The sequence below is a fragment of the Ornithodoros turicata genome, chromosome 7 (genome assembly GCF_037126465.1).
Source record: "Ornithodoros turicata isolate Travis chromosome 7, ASM3712646v1, whole genome shotgun sequence".
Classification (NCBI taxonomy): Eukaryota; Metazoa; Arthropoda; class Arachnida; order Ixodida; family Argasidae; genus Ornithodoros; species Ornithodoros turicata.
Window position 1 is genome coordinate 23593791 of NC_088207.1, and position 17433 is coordinate 23611223.

Here is a 17433-nt window from a genome sequence, read left to right on the forward strand (position 1 = left end):
CAAAAGATGTTCAAGGTTCCGAATTTCATTTACTTTCTCTCCTTCTTATCCACTCACGCTCATTTTGTTATCCCTCTCTTGGTCAGCGAACATGCTCATTCGCTGAAACGTCCTGGTAGGTCTGTCACCACATTGTTTCATTACGTGCAACGAACAAAAAGGGCACAGTAGCGGCAGCGACTTCTTCAGCGACTTTCAGTTTCAATTTTAGCGACTTTTCGGGACGCTACCAGCGACTTCCTGCGGATGAGATTTGGCAACACTGGTGAGCGGCCCACCGTGCCGTTTGCAGCAATTACCCCACAAGGACATGCTCGTGGAGCGTTCCACCAGGCAAATTCCTATCGCAGTCCGCAGCTGAAAGATAACAGGAATGACACGAGCGACAAGAGTTGGCTTCTGCAGTTTCTTTTCTCTTTTTCGTTCTCCTCTTCCTTTTATTTTGCCTGTTGATGACGGGCGCTGGCAAATGAAAGCGTACGATATTGACGTAGAAACAAGAGAGGGAACAAAGAGCCTACCCGATTGAAAAAATCACCAGAATTATTCTGGTGTTTCCTGATGTTCCTGGCGTTAACACTAGACTCTTTTGATGTGTGTAATGTGCACATAAAAAATTTCTGGCGTGACACCAGGGTGATTCTGGTGCTGTCGAGTTCTCCTGATGTCAACACCAGAGTGGACTACTACGACACCAGAATGATTCTGGTGCCTTCTAGCATGCTTGGTGTGCGCACTAGACAGACGTAGTGTTTTAACGTGACCGTTAGAGCGGTCTCGTGTTGTTCACAGACACCAGACCTACAGGCGCCAGGGTACGAGCACTACACGTTGTTACCATGAAAACCGCTGTTTACAATGATCATGAGTTCCTTAGCGCAACTTCTTTTCGAAAGCAATGATAATTCGCATCGCAAATAATTCTGCCGGGTGTCGAAATGACACGCTTTGCGGCTTTCACTCGAGTTTGAAAACGAAACTTTACGCTCTCATTGTCACATAAGACAGCGACAGCGCCATCGGCATTAGTGTCTGTTTTGAACTCAACCAGCAGGCTGAGGTGGTTGAGGTAGCGTTCCGTCCTGGTTTTCAACCAGGGCTGGGCAGTATTACAAATACATTGTATTATAATACCGTTACTGTAATACTTTAGAATATTTGTATTACGTATTATAATACCCATCTGACAAGTGTATTTGTATTACGTATGATAATACAAAAAATTCTAGTATTACTTGCATTGTATTACTGCAAAACTCGTAATACTTATGACATGTCCTGCCTGAGGTGATGGGTCTTATACCCCTGTCACACGGGCATTTCGATCCTTCTCGAATCCGATCTGCATCGAACTTCCCGAGCACGCTCGAGTTTTGACGCTGCTACACGGCCACTTTCAATGCGCATTGAACGGTTGACCTGTGCAAATGAATAAACGGAACTCACTAATTTTGCGTTTCCTATATAACAGCGATATTAGTGGTAATTTATCGTATACCGATGTAAGCATCATTTGTAGCTTCGCGCGCATGTCCGTCTTAAGTTATGACAGTTCACCGGGGTCGAGGATGCAAATGGCGGCCGTCGAGCCCTCTTGAAATTCTCAATCCTGTTATGGGAACTGTCTTGAGTCAAGCAGGATCAAAGTTCGATCCTGCTTGGAAGCGGCCGTGTAGCACCATCCGATCTGCATTGGGTTCAAGCAGGTTCGGTCGAGCAGGATCGAAAATGCCCGTGTGACAGGGGTATTACACGTGTATGCTTTCGGTACCATTCCAGTCCTACGAACACGACCTAGTTCTACCAACAGAGGATCACACTTCAACGTGCAACAAAGGGACGATTACAGAAGCTGGCTGACTCAAATTTCTGAGAAACTTCTCCACTCTGGGTGAACAACCCGGAGCCCTTAGAGGGTCATATCATAGAATGGAGCCAGGATCGGTGCGTCAGAAAGTAAGGCAGAAAAAAGGGGATTATAGACACACACACCTGCGTCCCGCGAGAGAATGCCCTGAAAGCTGTGCCGTGCGAAGTTGGAAGTCCTCAAGTACCTCGATGACAAGCGCGTAGACTTGTCCATGTTGGACGACTACCCATCAGTTAAGAGTGCTTTCTTAAAGTTCAACACTAATTTATGTTCGTCCGCGCCGGTTGAACGATTGTTTTCGTTTGCGAATCTGCTACTCAGACCAAACAAACGATCGTAAGATGGCGTATTTGAAAAGATGTTTCTTCTTAAGTGCAGTCAACTGAAATAAACATGCGTTGACGGACCGGTGGCTTCAGAAATAGGTCTGGGATTCCTTTTCTAATAACTGTCTGCCACGGCACAAAAGTATTACTAGTATTACTTGCTTAATACAGGGAAGTAATAGTATTATGTATTATAATACTTGAAAATAAAATGTATTATGTATTAGTATTATAATACAATTTTTAGCGAGTATTATGTATTTGTATTATAATACAAATTTTGAGTATTCCTGCCCAGCCCTGTTTTCAACATAAAAACTCCGCACGAATGTGAACAACTTTGAATATGTGTTTCTGAAGTTATGCATTATATGTCGTAGTTTGTTTTCCTACCTGTGCACAAGTGGAAGTATGAGAAAATACAAGATATGCATTCGGGGCAGGTGTGACGACTGGTCGTTGGTGTGACGTCTTTAAATGTGCGTTTCATCCGGCATCATGTGAACTGATTGTTCATGGGATATGGACTACAAGAAGAGAGGACGGAAAATGACTTCAGAGTTGATCGAGTATGCTTTTCTAAACTGTGCCGCATGTGATGTATTCACGCTCGCAGAAGAAATAACATTGCTCCTTTTTGTACTCTTATATTGTGGAGTGCATACTTCTCCTAAATGTGTACCATCAATGGTAGCAGTAATATAGACAGTTTTGTTACACGTGCTTGTCTGTTCCTATTTCTGATTCTCAGTATACTATATGCAAACAATTAGTAGCCTGCTAACAGCTGGGACACCTTTGCAGTAGAAAGAAACCTTTGATATCTTGTTGTATTGTTGACTGGTTTGATGAGTCGCTAACATTAAGGAGTACATCCCAAGCAGCTTTAGTACCGGAATAACGAGCAGACCGTGTTGGTTGAATGTTGCACATTCATGTACGCATGGCAGGATCCCTTCGTGGTGTTTTATGATGCTCGACTATTGAACATTATGCTGTTTCACGCATTCGATCCCGTGAGGTACTTGGCTCTTCGACGCCCTCACGAGGCTCTGAAAGCTGTGCATAGTTTTGAACGCTTAGAGAAAAACAAACAGGACAACACTAACACCGTGTTCGTGCTGTGGTGCCGCGCTTGCACACTCCTGCTTTCTCTCTCTCTATCTCACACACGTCTACAGCTATGCACAGCTTTTAGTGCATTGTGAGGTTCCTGACGGACCAAGTACATCACAGGATTGAACGCTTGAGACATTATAATGTTCAACAGTGGAGGGATCCTGGTGTGCAACACCAGAGCACACACATCAGAGGTCCTGGTGTGGAACATCATAGAACAGACACTAGGAACACCAGGGAATTCTGATGCTAACATCAGCGAAGAAAGCACCAGGAATGTCCCAAATCACAGCACCAAAAACACCAGAATGATTCTAGTGCTTTTTTCAATAGGAAAATGACACTTCATTAATATTTTATTTAGTATCGCGTGAAGCGAAAGAAAAATGATATGTTAAACATAAAGGTATCATTTTTCTAGAGTATTCAGCAACATCCGACCACGCCTTCTTCGGCTGTATGATGCTTGGGGTCTCCCTCACCCCATCATCACTGCAACTGTATAAAAAGACAAAGCCTTCCTCACCACAGCAGTAGTTCAAAATGACCGGCGACAGGATTAGTCTGGAGCGGAGGCGACAGATCGTGTCCATGTCGCTTGCAGTGCATTCTCAGCGAACGATTGCTCGAGAGGTGGGATGCTGCTTGTCTTCGGTGAACCGTATCATTCAGCGCTTCCGTGATGAAGGGCAACTTGAAGATGCACCGAGGTCTGAACGGCCGCGGGCAACGACGTCGGACGAGAACAGGGCAATAATTGCTGCAAACGTGGTCGACCCGTTTCTGACGGTTGTCGATCTAAAGAAGGAGCTGAGCCTCCAAGCGTCGAGTACAACCATCCGACGAAGATTAGCGTGCCCCGGGGGTCTCCGTTCCGGAAGCCGGAACACCGAGAGGCAAGACTGGACTTTGCCTTACGCTACGGGGAGTGTGACCCCGCGCAGTGGAGCCACGTGCAGTTTACTGATGAGGCAACGTTTAGTACGAAGTGGTCCCAGTGGAGGCGGGTTTGGCGTCCTCCTAACTGCAGGTAATACCTTGAGAGTCCGCGCCTGCTTCGAGACGGCCCTATTCATTTTTTTTCCTTTTCAGATATCCACCCCAGTACGTTCACAGCGTTGTCTCCAGTGGACGGCACTCCGTGAGCGAGTGGGGCGCCCTTTCGCACCAGGGCTTGAGGCCTCTTGTCCGCCTAGACGGCCGCTTCAAAGGAGCAGCATACGTTAGAGTCATCGAAAATGAACTGCTCCCATGCGTCCTTGACGGTCTTTTCCCTGACGGTTGCTTTGTTCTACAGCAAGAGAGAAGCCCGGTTCACATGTTGTCCACTGTCCAGCGCAACTAGACGATCTTGGTATCATGCAGCTTGAGCGGCCCGCCTGCAGCAAGGATCTGAACGTGATCGAAAATATATGGGGCATGATGAAATTTCGAATGAGCAAATGCGGGTGCCAATTCGGTTCAAGGACCCCTTCTGGGAGGCGATAAACATGGAATGGACGTCCCTCAAGGAAGAATTGGTACCACACCTCGTGGGCCGGCTCTATCAATCGCTGCCAGACCGCATGTCCGCTGTGATCTCCGCGAACTGGGGCTTCACGCGATACTAAATAAAATATTAATGAAGTGTCATTTGGCTCTGTCTTTCCTCTCTTGTTTCTATGTCAATATGGTACGCTTTTATTTGCCAGCGCATGTCATCCCCAGACAAAATAAAAGGAAGACGAGAACGAAAAAGAGAAAAGAAACTGCAGAAACCAACTGTTGTCGCTCTGTGTCATTCCTGTTATCTTCCAGCTGCGAACTGCGATAGGAATTTGCCTGGTGAAACGCTCCACGGGCATGCCCTTGTGGGATAATCGTTGCAAACGCCACGGTGGGTCGCTGCCTGTGTTATGCCCTGTGCTCCCTCAAAATGAATGGACCTGTCCGCTCCCGCCAATTTCCGGCGGCCGCTAGGGTGGCGCGGCGCGGAGAAAAACGCCGCTCGCGTGTTCCGTATACTTTTTGCGCAAGCTGTACATCGAAACGGGGTCGAGCAGCAGTAACAGTTCAAAGCGGCTGTGCATCGTCCACCAGGCACATACGCCCATAGCCAAAGCTCGCACATCGAAACACACCCACACTCTGGGTGTAAGGAAGTTTTGATTGGCTTTGAAATGGAAAAGGATGATCTGTGACGAAGCCAAAATAACAAGAAAATGAGTGCGCTGTCTCGGCCTGCCTTTGGTCGTTCATCCGCGGTTATCACGGTCTGTTAATCTATCGGGTAATGATAGAGCAGAATCTTCTGCTCTTTCAGAAAGACAAAAATGTGCACGCGACGTGCTCGAACGACTGAAAGCATTTCGACTCAGGGAAGGTCCTTTTCCAGCGCATGTCCACCGCGAAGTTCCTCTAATCATTGTTTTGGATTTCGCTGCCTGTATATGTCGTACCGGTACCGGCCGGGAGTGGAACATGCTTGAAAAATCGAATGAATGAGAAAGAGCGACACTGGGTTAGACACTTGATGGAGAAAGTAAATGTATTGTAAGTGGACCTCTCGGTTCATTTACAGTGTGTCCATGAGCATTCCCAATGCTGACTATAATAATGAAGCTCCTGATGACGCAAATCCCAACAGATATGCTATATGCCATGAATTTCTGTTACCTCATAATGACTCTTTCGGACCATAAAGTATGAGAAGTGGAGGACAGTAGTAAGTATTCAACCCAAGCTTTACACAGAGAAACTACGGCAAGTATTGCACTTTTTACTTTAAAATTACTTTAAATTATTTTAAAATTATTTGAAATTTTTCATTTTTTAAAATTTTAAAATAGTGCATAATGTGACTCAATGCAATATTTGTCGTGGATTTTCTATGTAAAACTCGGGTTGTAGAAAAAAATAACTAAAGTGAAAAGGAGCAGACAGAGAGAAACAATTTATTTGAAAATTAACGACGCCATCTTGAAAAACGCACTCCAGTGCGGGCGGCTAGGGCGGGACGCTTGCAGAGACAGATAGCCACGTATTTACGATGCCTCACACCAGATGGCGCCGCCTTCATAGCTCTATGCAAGAAAGACAGAACAACAAAATACGAGAGGCAGGTAAAATTGCAGCACTGCTCGACAAGTCTAAGCATGCCAGAGCGCGGGGAAAAGGCCTAACCGCTACTGCTAAACAGCATGGAGAAAACACTACACATTGGGGGAAACAGCTTAAGGCAATCAACTAGGCCTAACCACAGCGTCATCACCTACAGAATTCAACGGCTAACACAAGACAAGAACCACAAAAATACTAGTCACACAATGCTAAACATGCAACAGCATGAACAAAAGGTCGCTACGGGTCACTCCTAAACAAGTCTAAACATGCACGTACAGGAAATATTCGTTGCGGCGAACATGCAAGAAAAGGTTTAACACGAGCGCGGTAAAACAACGTTCACAGATCGGCAAATCACTCAGCTTTCCCCCTCGGCGACGGAGCATCCGATTCCGTCGACAGCCAGGCACAAGCTTACCCGCACGGGGACAGCGGAGCGCCCAGCCGTACGTACTCTCCCTACGAGAGCCAGCGGCCGACTGACGCAGGCGCCTCTCTGCGACTGCTACGCATGCGCTCTTAGTGCTCTCTGCGCGCTCCTAGCGCCACCTGCGCCGACCACCTGCGAGATGCTAAGAGAGAAGTGAATTCCTGCGCCCTCTCCTTGCCTTGCTGGTGACGTCATCCCATTGTCCCAAGGCTAGAGCGCTTTTTTTTCACACTGTCGACACAACTCCTTGGGACAAGGTCAATCCTCAGTGAAGCCATGGCATGGCATCATCACACAGCCATGCTGCTACATGATTCAAGGACGCATACGCTCTGGACAGGAGACCTATTATTTATTGAATCACTATCGCAAGATTCCTTCCATTACACAACTATAATGAACCAGGAAACCTACTGCAGAAGCACACCATGCATGAAATCTGATCATAGCAAGCATTCTTATCCCAATGACTTAGTAAATGCGACTTAGCAAAGTCAAGAAAGAACAAAATATCCTAACAAGGAACACCACCAATAACTAATATCGAGGACTAGCTACACAACAGATCAACACAGAGCATGGTTAACACGGAGCGCAGAATGATGCATCCGTTCCCTCCGAGAGTCAGGCAGATAACTGAATAATGATGCTTTCTTCCCCCTGAATAAAGGCACACATGTATCCCCCTTGCGGTTACTTTACGGACTAATTTAATCGAAAAATTATTAAGAATCATGGAGAGGTACTCACGTCCAGATCAAGGGTGTGGAAGCACTATCGTCATCGTCAAGACAAGAATGATTAACAAGAATCTTTCTTGTTAAAAAAGAAAAATACAGAGCATCAACAAAAAGAAAGCATATATCATAAGACTGAACAGGTCTGGGCATGTTAGGACATTGCTCAACAAGCAGTGTCACACGACGTAAAATTGCACGACTGCTAGACAACAAAGGAAAGCAAGCACAGAGAAAGCACTTAAAGTGGCAAACACACACACACTCCACTTATTCATAAAGCCGTCATCGTACGTACGTCCACGGAAGCACACACCATTCACCAGTGACGAACCATACATCCGTACCCTGTCAGAGGTAACCTGAATCCCACCGAGGCTACGCTTTTCCACTAATGGCCAACACAATTGCCGGGAACACAATTAACGCTTCCACACCCACCAATGTCCAAGAGACAAGTGAATCCTAGCGCCCTCTGTGGGCCTTTCTCATAGGTCGTGACGTCATCCTATTGTCTCAGAGCTACACTGTTTTTTTTTCCACTAATGCTCAACTGGACAAGGTCCACCTGAAACAATAAAGCCGCAGCATGACATCATCACCCAAGAATGCAGCTGTACGGTTCAAGGGCGCGTACGCTGTAGACAGGGACCTGTTACTTATTGAATCACTATCCCAAGATTATTTCCTTTATTCCTCTATAACGATTGCATAGGAAGCAGAAAAACTATTGCAGAAAAGCACCATGCATGAATGCTGATCGTAGGAATTACAAAGTCTTACTAAATGAAACTCACAAAAGAACAAAATATTCTAACACCATCAATGGCTAAATATGACAAGCTCAGAAGAGATGTCTGTCTCATCCAAGAACCAGGGAAGTAACTGAATAATGACGCTTTGTTCCTCCTGAATAAAGCCATGCACCTGTCCCCCTTGCGTTTACTCTCTGAAGTAATTGAATCGCAAAAATATTAACATTCATTCTAGCACTACTCCCACTCAGGCCAGCACTATCGTCAAGGCAAGAATGTTTCTTTTCAAAAAGAAAAAAAAACTACATGTAGAAGGACAGCATGACAGAACAGGTCTAGGCATGTAAGCACATGTTTATCAGACAACAAGGCGGAAAAAAGCGAAAAGAAACACTTGAACAAATCAGAAAACCAACATCAAACTACTTCTAAGCACACACACACATGCCTCTTATTCGAAGAACAGTGCTTATCGTAAATCCCTCCAGGACAATCCACACCATCCTCCATTTTTCTATTGCTACACTTTTTTCCAGTAAGGGTCAATGCATTGCTACAGACACCTGAAACACTGCGTGACGTCATCACATACTGTCTGAAGAAGGCAGCGGCAAAGACGAAGACTCCTACTATTTATTGAATCCCAAGATTATTTCCTTTGTCCGACTCTTAATGATATTCATTCTTCTGTCATTGTCAGATATTCAGTGTCAGCTGTCCCTCATTTTAAGTGATAAAACAGTGCGCTCGCTTGGGGAAACGTTAACGGATCGCGCGCGTCGCGTGTCCAAACCGCGAGCACGCGCCCGCGTGCGTTTCGCGTGGGGCGCTGTTCGGGCGCACTGTTTTATCACTTAAACAGAAGCAGGGGCCCTATTCCGATCTATGTCGGTAGCGCGAACGTGTCGTTCGGGAGCGAGCGCACGTGGTATGTGACGCAACGTAACGCTAGCGATGCGAATTTGGTATTCCCTGCGCTCCAAACGCGTCGCACGTAAGCGACGGTGTCGCTCACGGGAACGACAGCCTCCACCCTGTCGGTATGGTGGGTTATACTGTCGTTAAGCGGAGCAAGAGCTGTCAAGGTGGCTGCAAGTTCCTTCGCGTGGCACTTATGGACACCGCCACAGCTTGCGCCGGTGTTTAGATCGGGCGACAACGTGTTTAGATCAAATGAAACGTCTTTATTGAAACTGCCTCACCGCAGAGGCAATTCCTCACTATCATACATGTCAGAGCACAATACACAAAGATCTGCCTAAAACTTACATTTCTCCACTTGGGAAATTAATATCGCGCCTAATTATGCCTACTGATTCCAATTGCACGTAGGTCGTAAGCAAAATGTCCGTGGATAAATTGCTGTGCTCTATCACGAACTGCAACACAATTTCATATTATTCGTGCGTTGAGCGAGAAGCGCGAGACTTCTTCTCCATCGTCAACGCGTCGTCGTCGTCTGCTTCCAAAACAAGGGGAATCCCACGTGATTCTCCTCCTGCTACAGTATTGGCTGAAAGCGCGGCGTCTCGTTCCCAGACGTCTTAACCTCCAACGACAGTCAACAAACCAAGCGCACTGTCGTTAAAAGCGACATGGGAATACCAAAGCTGGCAAGTATCGCTCCCGGCGCTCGTTATCGCCTTCTACCGATACTTCTCTATCGACACCGTCGCTGGCGCTCGACAGCGGCTCGGAATAGGGCCCCAGAGCTGACATCGTTAGTACCCTCGCGATAAGACTCCTACTATTTATTGAATCGCAAGATTATTTCCTTTGTCCGACTCTTACTGATATTCATTCTTACATTAAAATTCAACAAAAAAGCACCGTGCGTATTAGCGATTTTCACTGTAAAGGCTTATCATGGTCATCAGAATCACAACACCAGTAAACTACCACTGCTCTTTGAAATAATAATAATTGTGACCACTCAACATCATCACCAGGCTTATGTAATACATGACCCTTTCTATGCTCATACATTCGTTGTCTGAGGCTACACCTGCGAGCAAAAAGGCGCGAAAGCCTGGGGGCAAAGTTCCGTTCGTGCTAGACGGAGAACTAGACACAACGTCATTACGGGAACATAATTGCGTTCCTACTATATTAATGATTATTGCATTGCAGTTTAGAAACTCTATCACAAAAGGTCCGTACTACGCTCAACTATAATATAGGAGCCTTAAATTCTACTTTCTATGGAAACTATAATTGCCCTTTTACTTGGATCACTATTAATCAAGCGCTCCAATTTTTTCTCTCTTCCCATTTCAACCTTGTCATGCAGTGAAGCAGTCTCACTTCCAAAATAATTAATTTACACCGAGGGTGGCGTGCTAGGAATTTCTGACCTGCGCTCAGATGCAATCGTTTCTGCATAAATACCTATAACAGCTGACTTCCTCAACACACCGTGCTCCTAATCACATCTAACAAACAAAAAACATACAAACCCTCTTCTCACGAATTCAGCTGTACCATGCGACTTTCTTCTGCGTAAAATCGGTGAAAAAGGGAAAGGGCAACAAAAAATTGTGCGCACTTGTGCTTGCATTGCAATGACTTCAAAAACCGAAGCATACGCTAAGAAACTAAGAAAGAGACACCCATTTCTTCTATCAGATAATTCTTGCATAATGCTACATACACAGCCGCATTGCCCTTGCGTAAAGAAAGCACAGAACAAGGGGACACAAATTCCTGTAAGCGAGCAGGGAAAAGGCTTAAGACCTCAGGAATAATCGCAGAGTCACCACACATCGCTACGCGGCTAACACAAGGCGACAACAAGATACTAGCGGCGCGTAAAATTGTAACACTGCTAAACAAGCTCCAACATGCCATGATGACGACACAAACCAGGAAAAAAGCACACACACCCACAGACATCAGCTGCGGAATGCACAAGGAGAGGTGCTCTATAGCAATTTCTCCTCCACACTCAGATACCGGCATTTCTACACAAATACTGATAACTGCAAACAGCATACTCCATCAACATATCAAAAAAGTAAATACTGACACTCAACAACACCTAACAATAAACAATGAAATTCAATTATCACTAATTCCGAATGCCAAGCGACTTTCTTCTGCTCTACCTGGATGCTGACCGTTTCCCCTCAGCTACATTCTGAGTAAAAGCAGTGAAATAAGAAAAGGCCAGTGAAAAATTAAACGCACTTTTGCTCGCATAGCTATAAGAGAAAAAATAAAATAACGAGGCGCACGCTAATAAACTGTGACAAAGACACCCATTTCTGCTATCAGATAACTATTGCATAATGCTAAATACACAATTGCATTGTCTCCGCGTGAAGAAAGCACAGAAAAGGGACACACAATTTATCTTAAGCGAGCAGGGAAAGTCACTTCTTCTCGAACAGCTTAATACCATAAAGTCTGAATTTTTGCAAAGAAAACAAAGATTGAAATGCGTTACGAACGTGACAGACACATACTAACAAACAAATAAACTCTCCTATTCATTTCTACTGATAGAATTTTGAGCTAAAGGCGTGAACCACACTACAAGAACAAAGCACACTGCTTCAGGAAAGCATATCAAATGCACCTCAACAGGACCGGCGTCCTGAAGTCATAAAATAGCCTGCCCAGAACAAAGACTTCACCAGGTTCGCCAGGCAATTGCATTAAAAACGCTCGGCCTATCCTACAGATAGCAATGCAAACGCGGCTACCCTTATTTTTTAAACCACTATCTCACGCAATAGTACATAAATGATCACTCGTGTCACACGAAAAGGCAAACACATAGCATTCCCCTGGTTCAGAAAAGCGCGCGCGCGCACACACACATTCATATTTTCACGCTCACAAACACAAAGTCTATTTTCACAACCATATAAATCCATATTATTCCTCGGGTCAATAATTATCCAACCATCGTCAAAAGACGGCACACACATGTATGCGAACAACGAAAACAATAGGTCTTCGTTCCGGATGTAATACGATATCGTCACTCGGCCGGCGCGACCGGAAAAAAGAAAAGAAAGGAATGCATGTTCGCTATACATCAAAGAGAAAATGGTGCAGCGCATTTGCGCAGCAGTTATGGTACAGAAGGGAATTCACTTCTTTTTACTTTTATTTCCTTGCACCCATATATTTTGCAAGAATACGATAGAGTGGAACGGGTAAATGTGAACATCATTCGCTGCACACTGTAGCTCTCATCATTTTTAAATCAAACCACTTAGCATGTGTTCATAGGCCTTCACTAAATAGGCGAGCCGATAATGACTCAAAATAAAATAATCATTCCAGCATCGCTGACTGCCAGCTTGGGTACCCAACAGAGCAGGGCGCTCCCATCAATACCTTGGGCTGACCTTACACACCCAAAGCCTTTTCTGAATACATTCTGCTGGCGCTGGAATAAGATTTATCGCGAGGGTACTAACGATGTCAGCTCTGCTTCTGTTTAAGTGATAAAACAGTGCGCCCGAACCGCGCCCCACGCGAACCGCATGCGGGCGCATGCTCGCGGTTTGGACACGCGACGCGCGCGATCCGTTAACGTTTCCCCAAGCGAGCGCACTGTTTTATCACTTAAAATGAGGGACAGCTGACACTGAATATCTGACAATGACAGAAGAATGAATATCATTAACAGTCGGACAAAGGAAATAATCTTGGGATTCAATAAATAGTAGGAGTCTTCGTCTTTGCCGCTACCTTCTTCAGACAGGATGTTATGACGTCATGCAGTGTGTCAGGTGTCTGTAGCAATGCATTGACCGTTACTGGAAAAAAGGTGTAGCAATAGAAAAATGGAGGATGGTGTGCGTTGTCCTGGAGGGATTTACGATAAGCACTGTTCTTCGAATAAGAGGAATGTGTGTGCGTGCTTCGAAGTAGTTTGATGTTGGTTTTCTGCTTTGTTCAAGTGTTTCTCGTCGCTTTTTTCCTCCTTGTTGTCTGACAAACATGTCCTTACACCTAGACCTGTTCTGTCATGCTTTCCTTCTACATGTAGTTTTTTTTTTCTTTTTGAAACATTCTTGTCTTGACGATAGTGCTGCCCTGAGTGGGAGTGGTGCTAGAATGATTCTTAATATTTTTGTGATCAAATTAGTTCAGAGAGTAATGGCAAGGAGGGCAGGTGCATGGCCTTATTCAGGAGGAACAAAGCGTCATTATTCAGTTATCTCCCTGGCTCTCGGATGAGACGGACACCCAAGGTATATCTAAACTGGTAGCGAAAACAAGCGAAAATACTAAATCAGACCCATCGGCAAGGCTACCATCATGAGGCGCGAGCGATCCCGGGTGTTGACAGTAGAGGATTGCCTTAAGCCTTTTCCCCCGATGTGTAGTGTTTTCTCCGTGCTGTTTAGCAGTAACGGTTAGGCCTTTTCCGTGCGCTCTGGCATGCTTAGACTTGATGAGCAGTACTGAAATTTTACCTGCATCATGTATTTTGTTGTTCTCTGTCTTTCTCGCATAGAGCTATGAAGGCGGCGCCATCTGGTGTAATGCCTCGCAACTACGTGGCCATCTGTCTCTGCAAGCGTCCTGTCCCAGCCGCCCGCACCGGAGTGCGTTTTTCAAGATGGCGTCGTTAATTTTCAAATAAATTGTTTTGCTCTGTCTGCTCCCTTTCTGCTTAGTTATTTTTTTTCTACAACACGTGTTTTACATAGAAAATCCGCGACAAGTATTGCATTGAGTCAGATTATGCACTATTTTAAAATTTTAGAAATTTAAAAAATTCAAATAATTTTAAAATAATTGAAAATAATTTTAAAGTAAAAAGTGCAATACTTGCCATGGATTTTCTGTGTAAATCTTGGGTTGAATACTTACTACCGATGACCAGTGATTCCAGTGATTGAGGGCCCTCACCCTCAACACCCCTGAATGTTTAGCACCACGCTCCTAACTTTTTATCTGTGCAATCCCTTCAAAGTGGGGACCTTGCTATTCCCCCCTCCCAATTTTTTGGAACATGTCCACAGGCTGGGTAAACTACAGTCAGGGACAGTAAGCACGCGACAGAAGCAACATGAGAAAAATATGTGTTACGCAGACATGAAGGCTTAGGAGGGGATGTCTTGTCTAAGTCGCCGTCAATTCCTTTTCCAAGTTCCTCAACTTCCTTGTCGCCATGTGCAGTTGGTATCCCTGGTTGGAAAATAGACAGATTCACTTGTTTCTACACTACAGCTCAGCTTCAACCTTCATCAGTAACAACAAAAACGTATCCATTTCACGTGTGCTTGCTTCGAATCGTACCAGGCACTGCGTGGGACCACACACATGTGCTTTAGGTATGGAATCAGGTTGCATCTGGTTCGACACAGGTTGTACATGTGGAGCTCTGTTTACACGAATTCGACAAAAGCGGGTCGAGTTGGATTGCCACAGCAAAGCCTCCCGATCAGGCCGCGTCAACCAATCGAGGAAGGAGGATTGATGTCAGGAGGTGCGATAAGTTAACTCGACCCGTTTCTGTCGTGTTCATGTAAACGCAGCCTGGGGTGCACGACCCACATGTACAACCTGTGTCAAACCTGATTCAACCTGATGTCTACAGTGTGTACACCTATACACACGTAGAACAACAACTTTATTTGCTTGGGGAACTCCTTCGCCATGGGCGATACTTTATCCCGCACATGTAGAAAGTTCGTTCTGCATCCCCTGAACCATAATGAGTTTCGAACAGAGTAATGGTCCTCAATGTGCAGCGACACACAACGTAGGCACTCAGCGAACACTGTGTATCCAATATCCTCCAGATAGATAATGAGAATGATGCGAGGTGTACGTACGTCTAGAGACACGCAAGAGGTGACTTTGCGGCGGCATTCGAAAGTGACGACCAAGGCTGCGTTTCTTTATTCTACCTGGGTAACTCGGGGCTAACCCTTACTGGGCGAAAAATCGAGGGTGACGCAAGTGACGTCATAATCTACCGGCGAAAATTCAACTCTCGTCGCTCGAGGGTTACTCTGGGTACCTACTCTCACTGACCCAGCTGATCAGGTTGGTAGCAGAAGGTTATGACGTCACACGACGTTGAGTGAGAGTCCCGCGGATTTTAACTTTCGGATTTCGAGCATATTTCGGTGGCTTTAGCACGACTGTTGTTTCGTTGGATGCATGCCTTTTTCTACCTTCGTCATCATCTTCCCCTTCGTCAAATGTGTCAAGCAGCACAAGTGCCGCCCTGACTTCTACAATCATGTCCTCGTGAAAAAAGTCGTCTGCCTCTGCCGCCATGCTCGCTGAGACGGGCGTAACTCGTAATGGGCGAAAATTTCTAAACGGGGGTACCTACCCACAGGTCACGTGACATCTCACTCGGGTCACGTGGTGCGTAACCCGGGGGTTACCCGGGTAGAATAAAAAAAAACCCACCCCAAGTCAAGTGCCGTGGAGTGACCGGGCGCAATAGCGTGGCCTGCGTCTCTCTCTTCTCTTCTTATTTGTCCTTTTGGGTGTCCTCCTAAGGCAAACCGAAAACGCATTCTCACTTACGTTCGGCACCAAAGTGGAACAGGTGCAGAAATGACTGATTCCTAAGCAGCTGTACCTCATTATTTTGGTCGGTTATTCCTGTCCACGGATGAACACTCAATGTCGTTGCAATGTCATTCTGTTTATCGAAGTGCTGAAGTAACAGCATCAGAGAGGCTTCCCCAGTTCCACACCCGGCTTATCTGACTGATATGAACGAAATACAGTTATCGGACGAAATACAGTTAATCGGGTAGTATGCTTTCCACAAGCACAGCAGTAGCCCAAAGTTACTTTTTTCTTCAGTACTCCCCGTTGCGAAGTAAGCTCAAGAACATGTAATTCATTGGCGGATAAGGGAGTGGAAGAGCGTCCTTTTGCACTTCACCGCGACCAGCCGTGACAAGAATATGAAAACCGAAACCAATTAATTACTGTAACAAATGACCCGCTTAGGTGGCAGATTTTTCTCTAAAAGGTGTCCACTGAAGGTCTCAAAAGGGGTACTACCAATTTTAGTGCCGACGGCGCCCTGTCTTTAGAAATAATGTTTTTGACGAAACTCATCTGAATGTTTACTTAAATAAAGAGCGGCTCCCTCTCATTCGCACGGTGCGCAGCTTGTAGCTGGTATCGGATATATACTTGTAAAAAAGAAAGTTATTCGATTGGTGCACCCGTTCGCGAGCTATTTAGCCGGGGTATTTAACAAAAACACCCTGCCATGCCGAAGTCATGTCCTCTCGTGCGCTGCCGACTGCGGAAAATACGCCCCTAGAGCGCAGCCATAAGATATTCTGTGGCGGACGAGAAGAAACGTACATTCCAATGCAAAATCGATATTTCTGCACGGTGCGAAAGCTCACTATAATACGCGGCGAACTTTTGCCCGGTGAGCAGTGTTTGTCTTTGCTTGCTTGCTTGCTTGTTTGTTTGTTTGTTTGTTTGTGTGCGTGTGTGTGTGTGTGTGTGTCTTTTCGCTAGAATGTTCCGCGGGGATGACAGGAGACGCACACTGTAACGCAGTCAGTGGTAGTATGATGGACGTACAGGTGGATACATTTTGTAATACGGCATCCTGGGAATGGCTACAAAAAAAAATATCCTGATCCCGTCCCGGGATCCCGGGATTCACATTTAGAAATCCCAAAGTCCCGGGATTGTACAAACGGTCTGGCACTCGGAAACCTGTTGGTAACTGAATTTGCTATTCCCCGTCTCGACAGACGCTTTTGCTTCTCTCGCAGATGTAAGGGTGGTTCCATAAGTTTCCGGCCCGAGGTAGAAAATGCGCGCGAATTTGAAAATGTGATTAACGACGCGTGGCGCCATCTGTTGGAGGGCCGGAGCACCACCCTCAACCCTCTCCATGCTTTTGTCGGTTGGAGAGCGGCATTTCAAACAGCCAGGGTGCACTCTTCAGTTAAAATGGAAAAAAATCGAGTACCGCGCTGCGATAAACTTCTTGACAAAAGAGGGACTTTCGCCTAAAGAAATTAAAGCGCGACTGGACAACGTGTACAGGGAAGTACACGTTGTACACAACGTTGTACACAACGGTAAAAGACTGGGCTAAGCAGTTTCGACTGGTGCGAGAGTCCAT

The 17433-nt window shown here is 45.7% G+C and overlaps 2 protein-coding genes across 3 annotated transcripts in view; both read left to right on the top strand.

Moving 5' to 3' along the window:
- Positions 1-17433, top strand: part of LOC135400354 (4-pyridoxate dehydrogenase-like) — a 66049-nt gene that overhangs the window by 1583 nt on the left and 47033 nt on the right. The gene's annotated exons all lie outside the window — the stretch shown is intronic.
- On the top strand, positions 3859-4660 carry LOC135400537 (uncharacterized). The gene is made up of 2 exons (XM_064632369.1): positions 3859-4322; positions 4408-4660. The coding sequence occupies exons 1-2, from the start codon at positions 3859-3861 to the stop codon at positions 4658-4660; spliced, it is 717 nt and encodes a 238-aa protein (XP_064488439.1).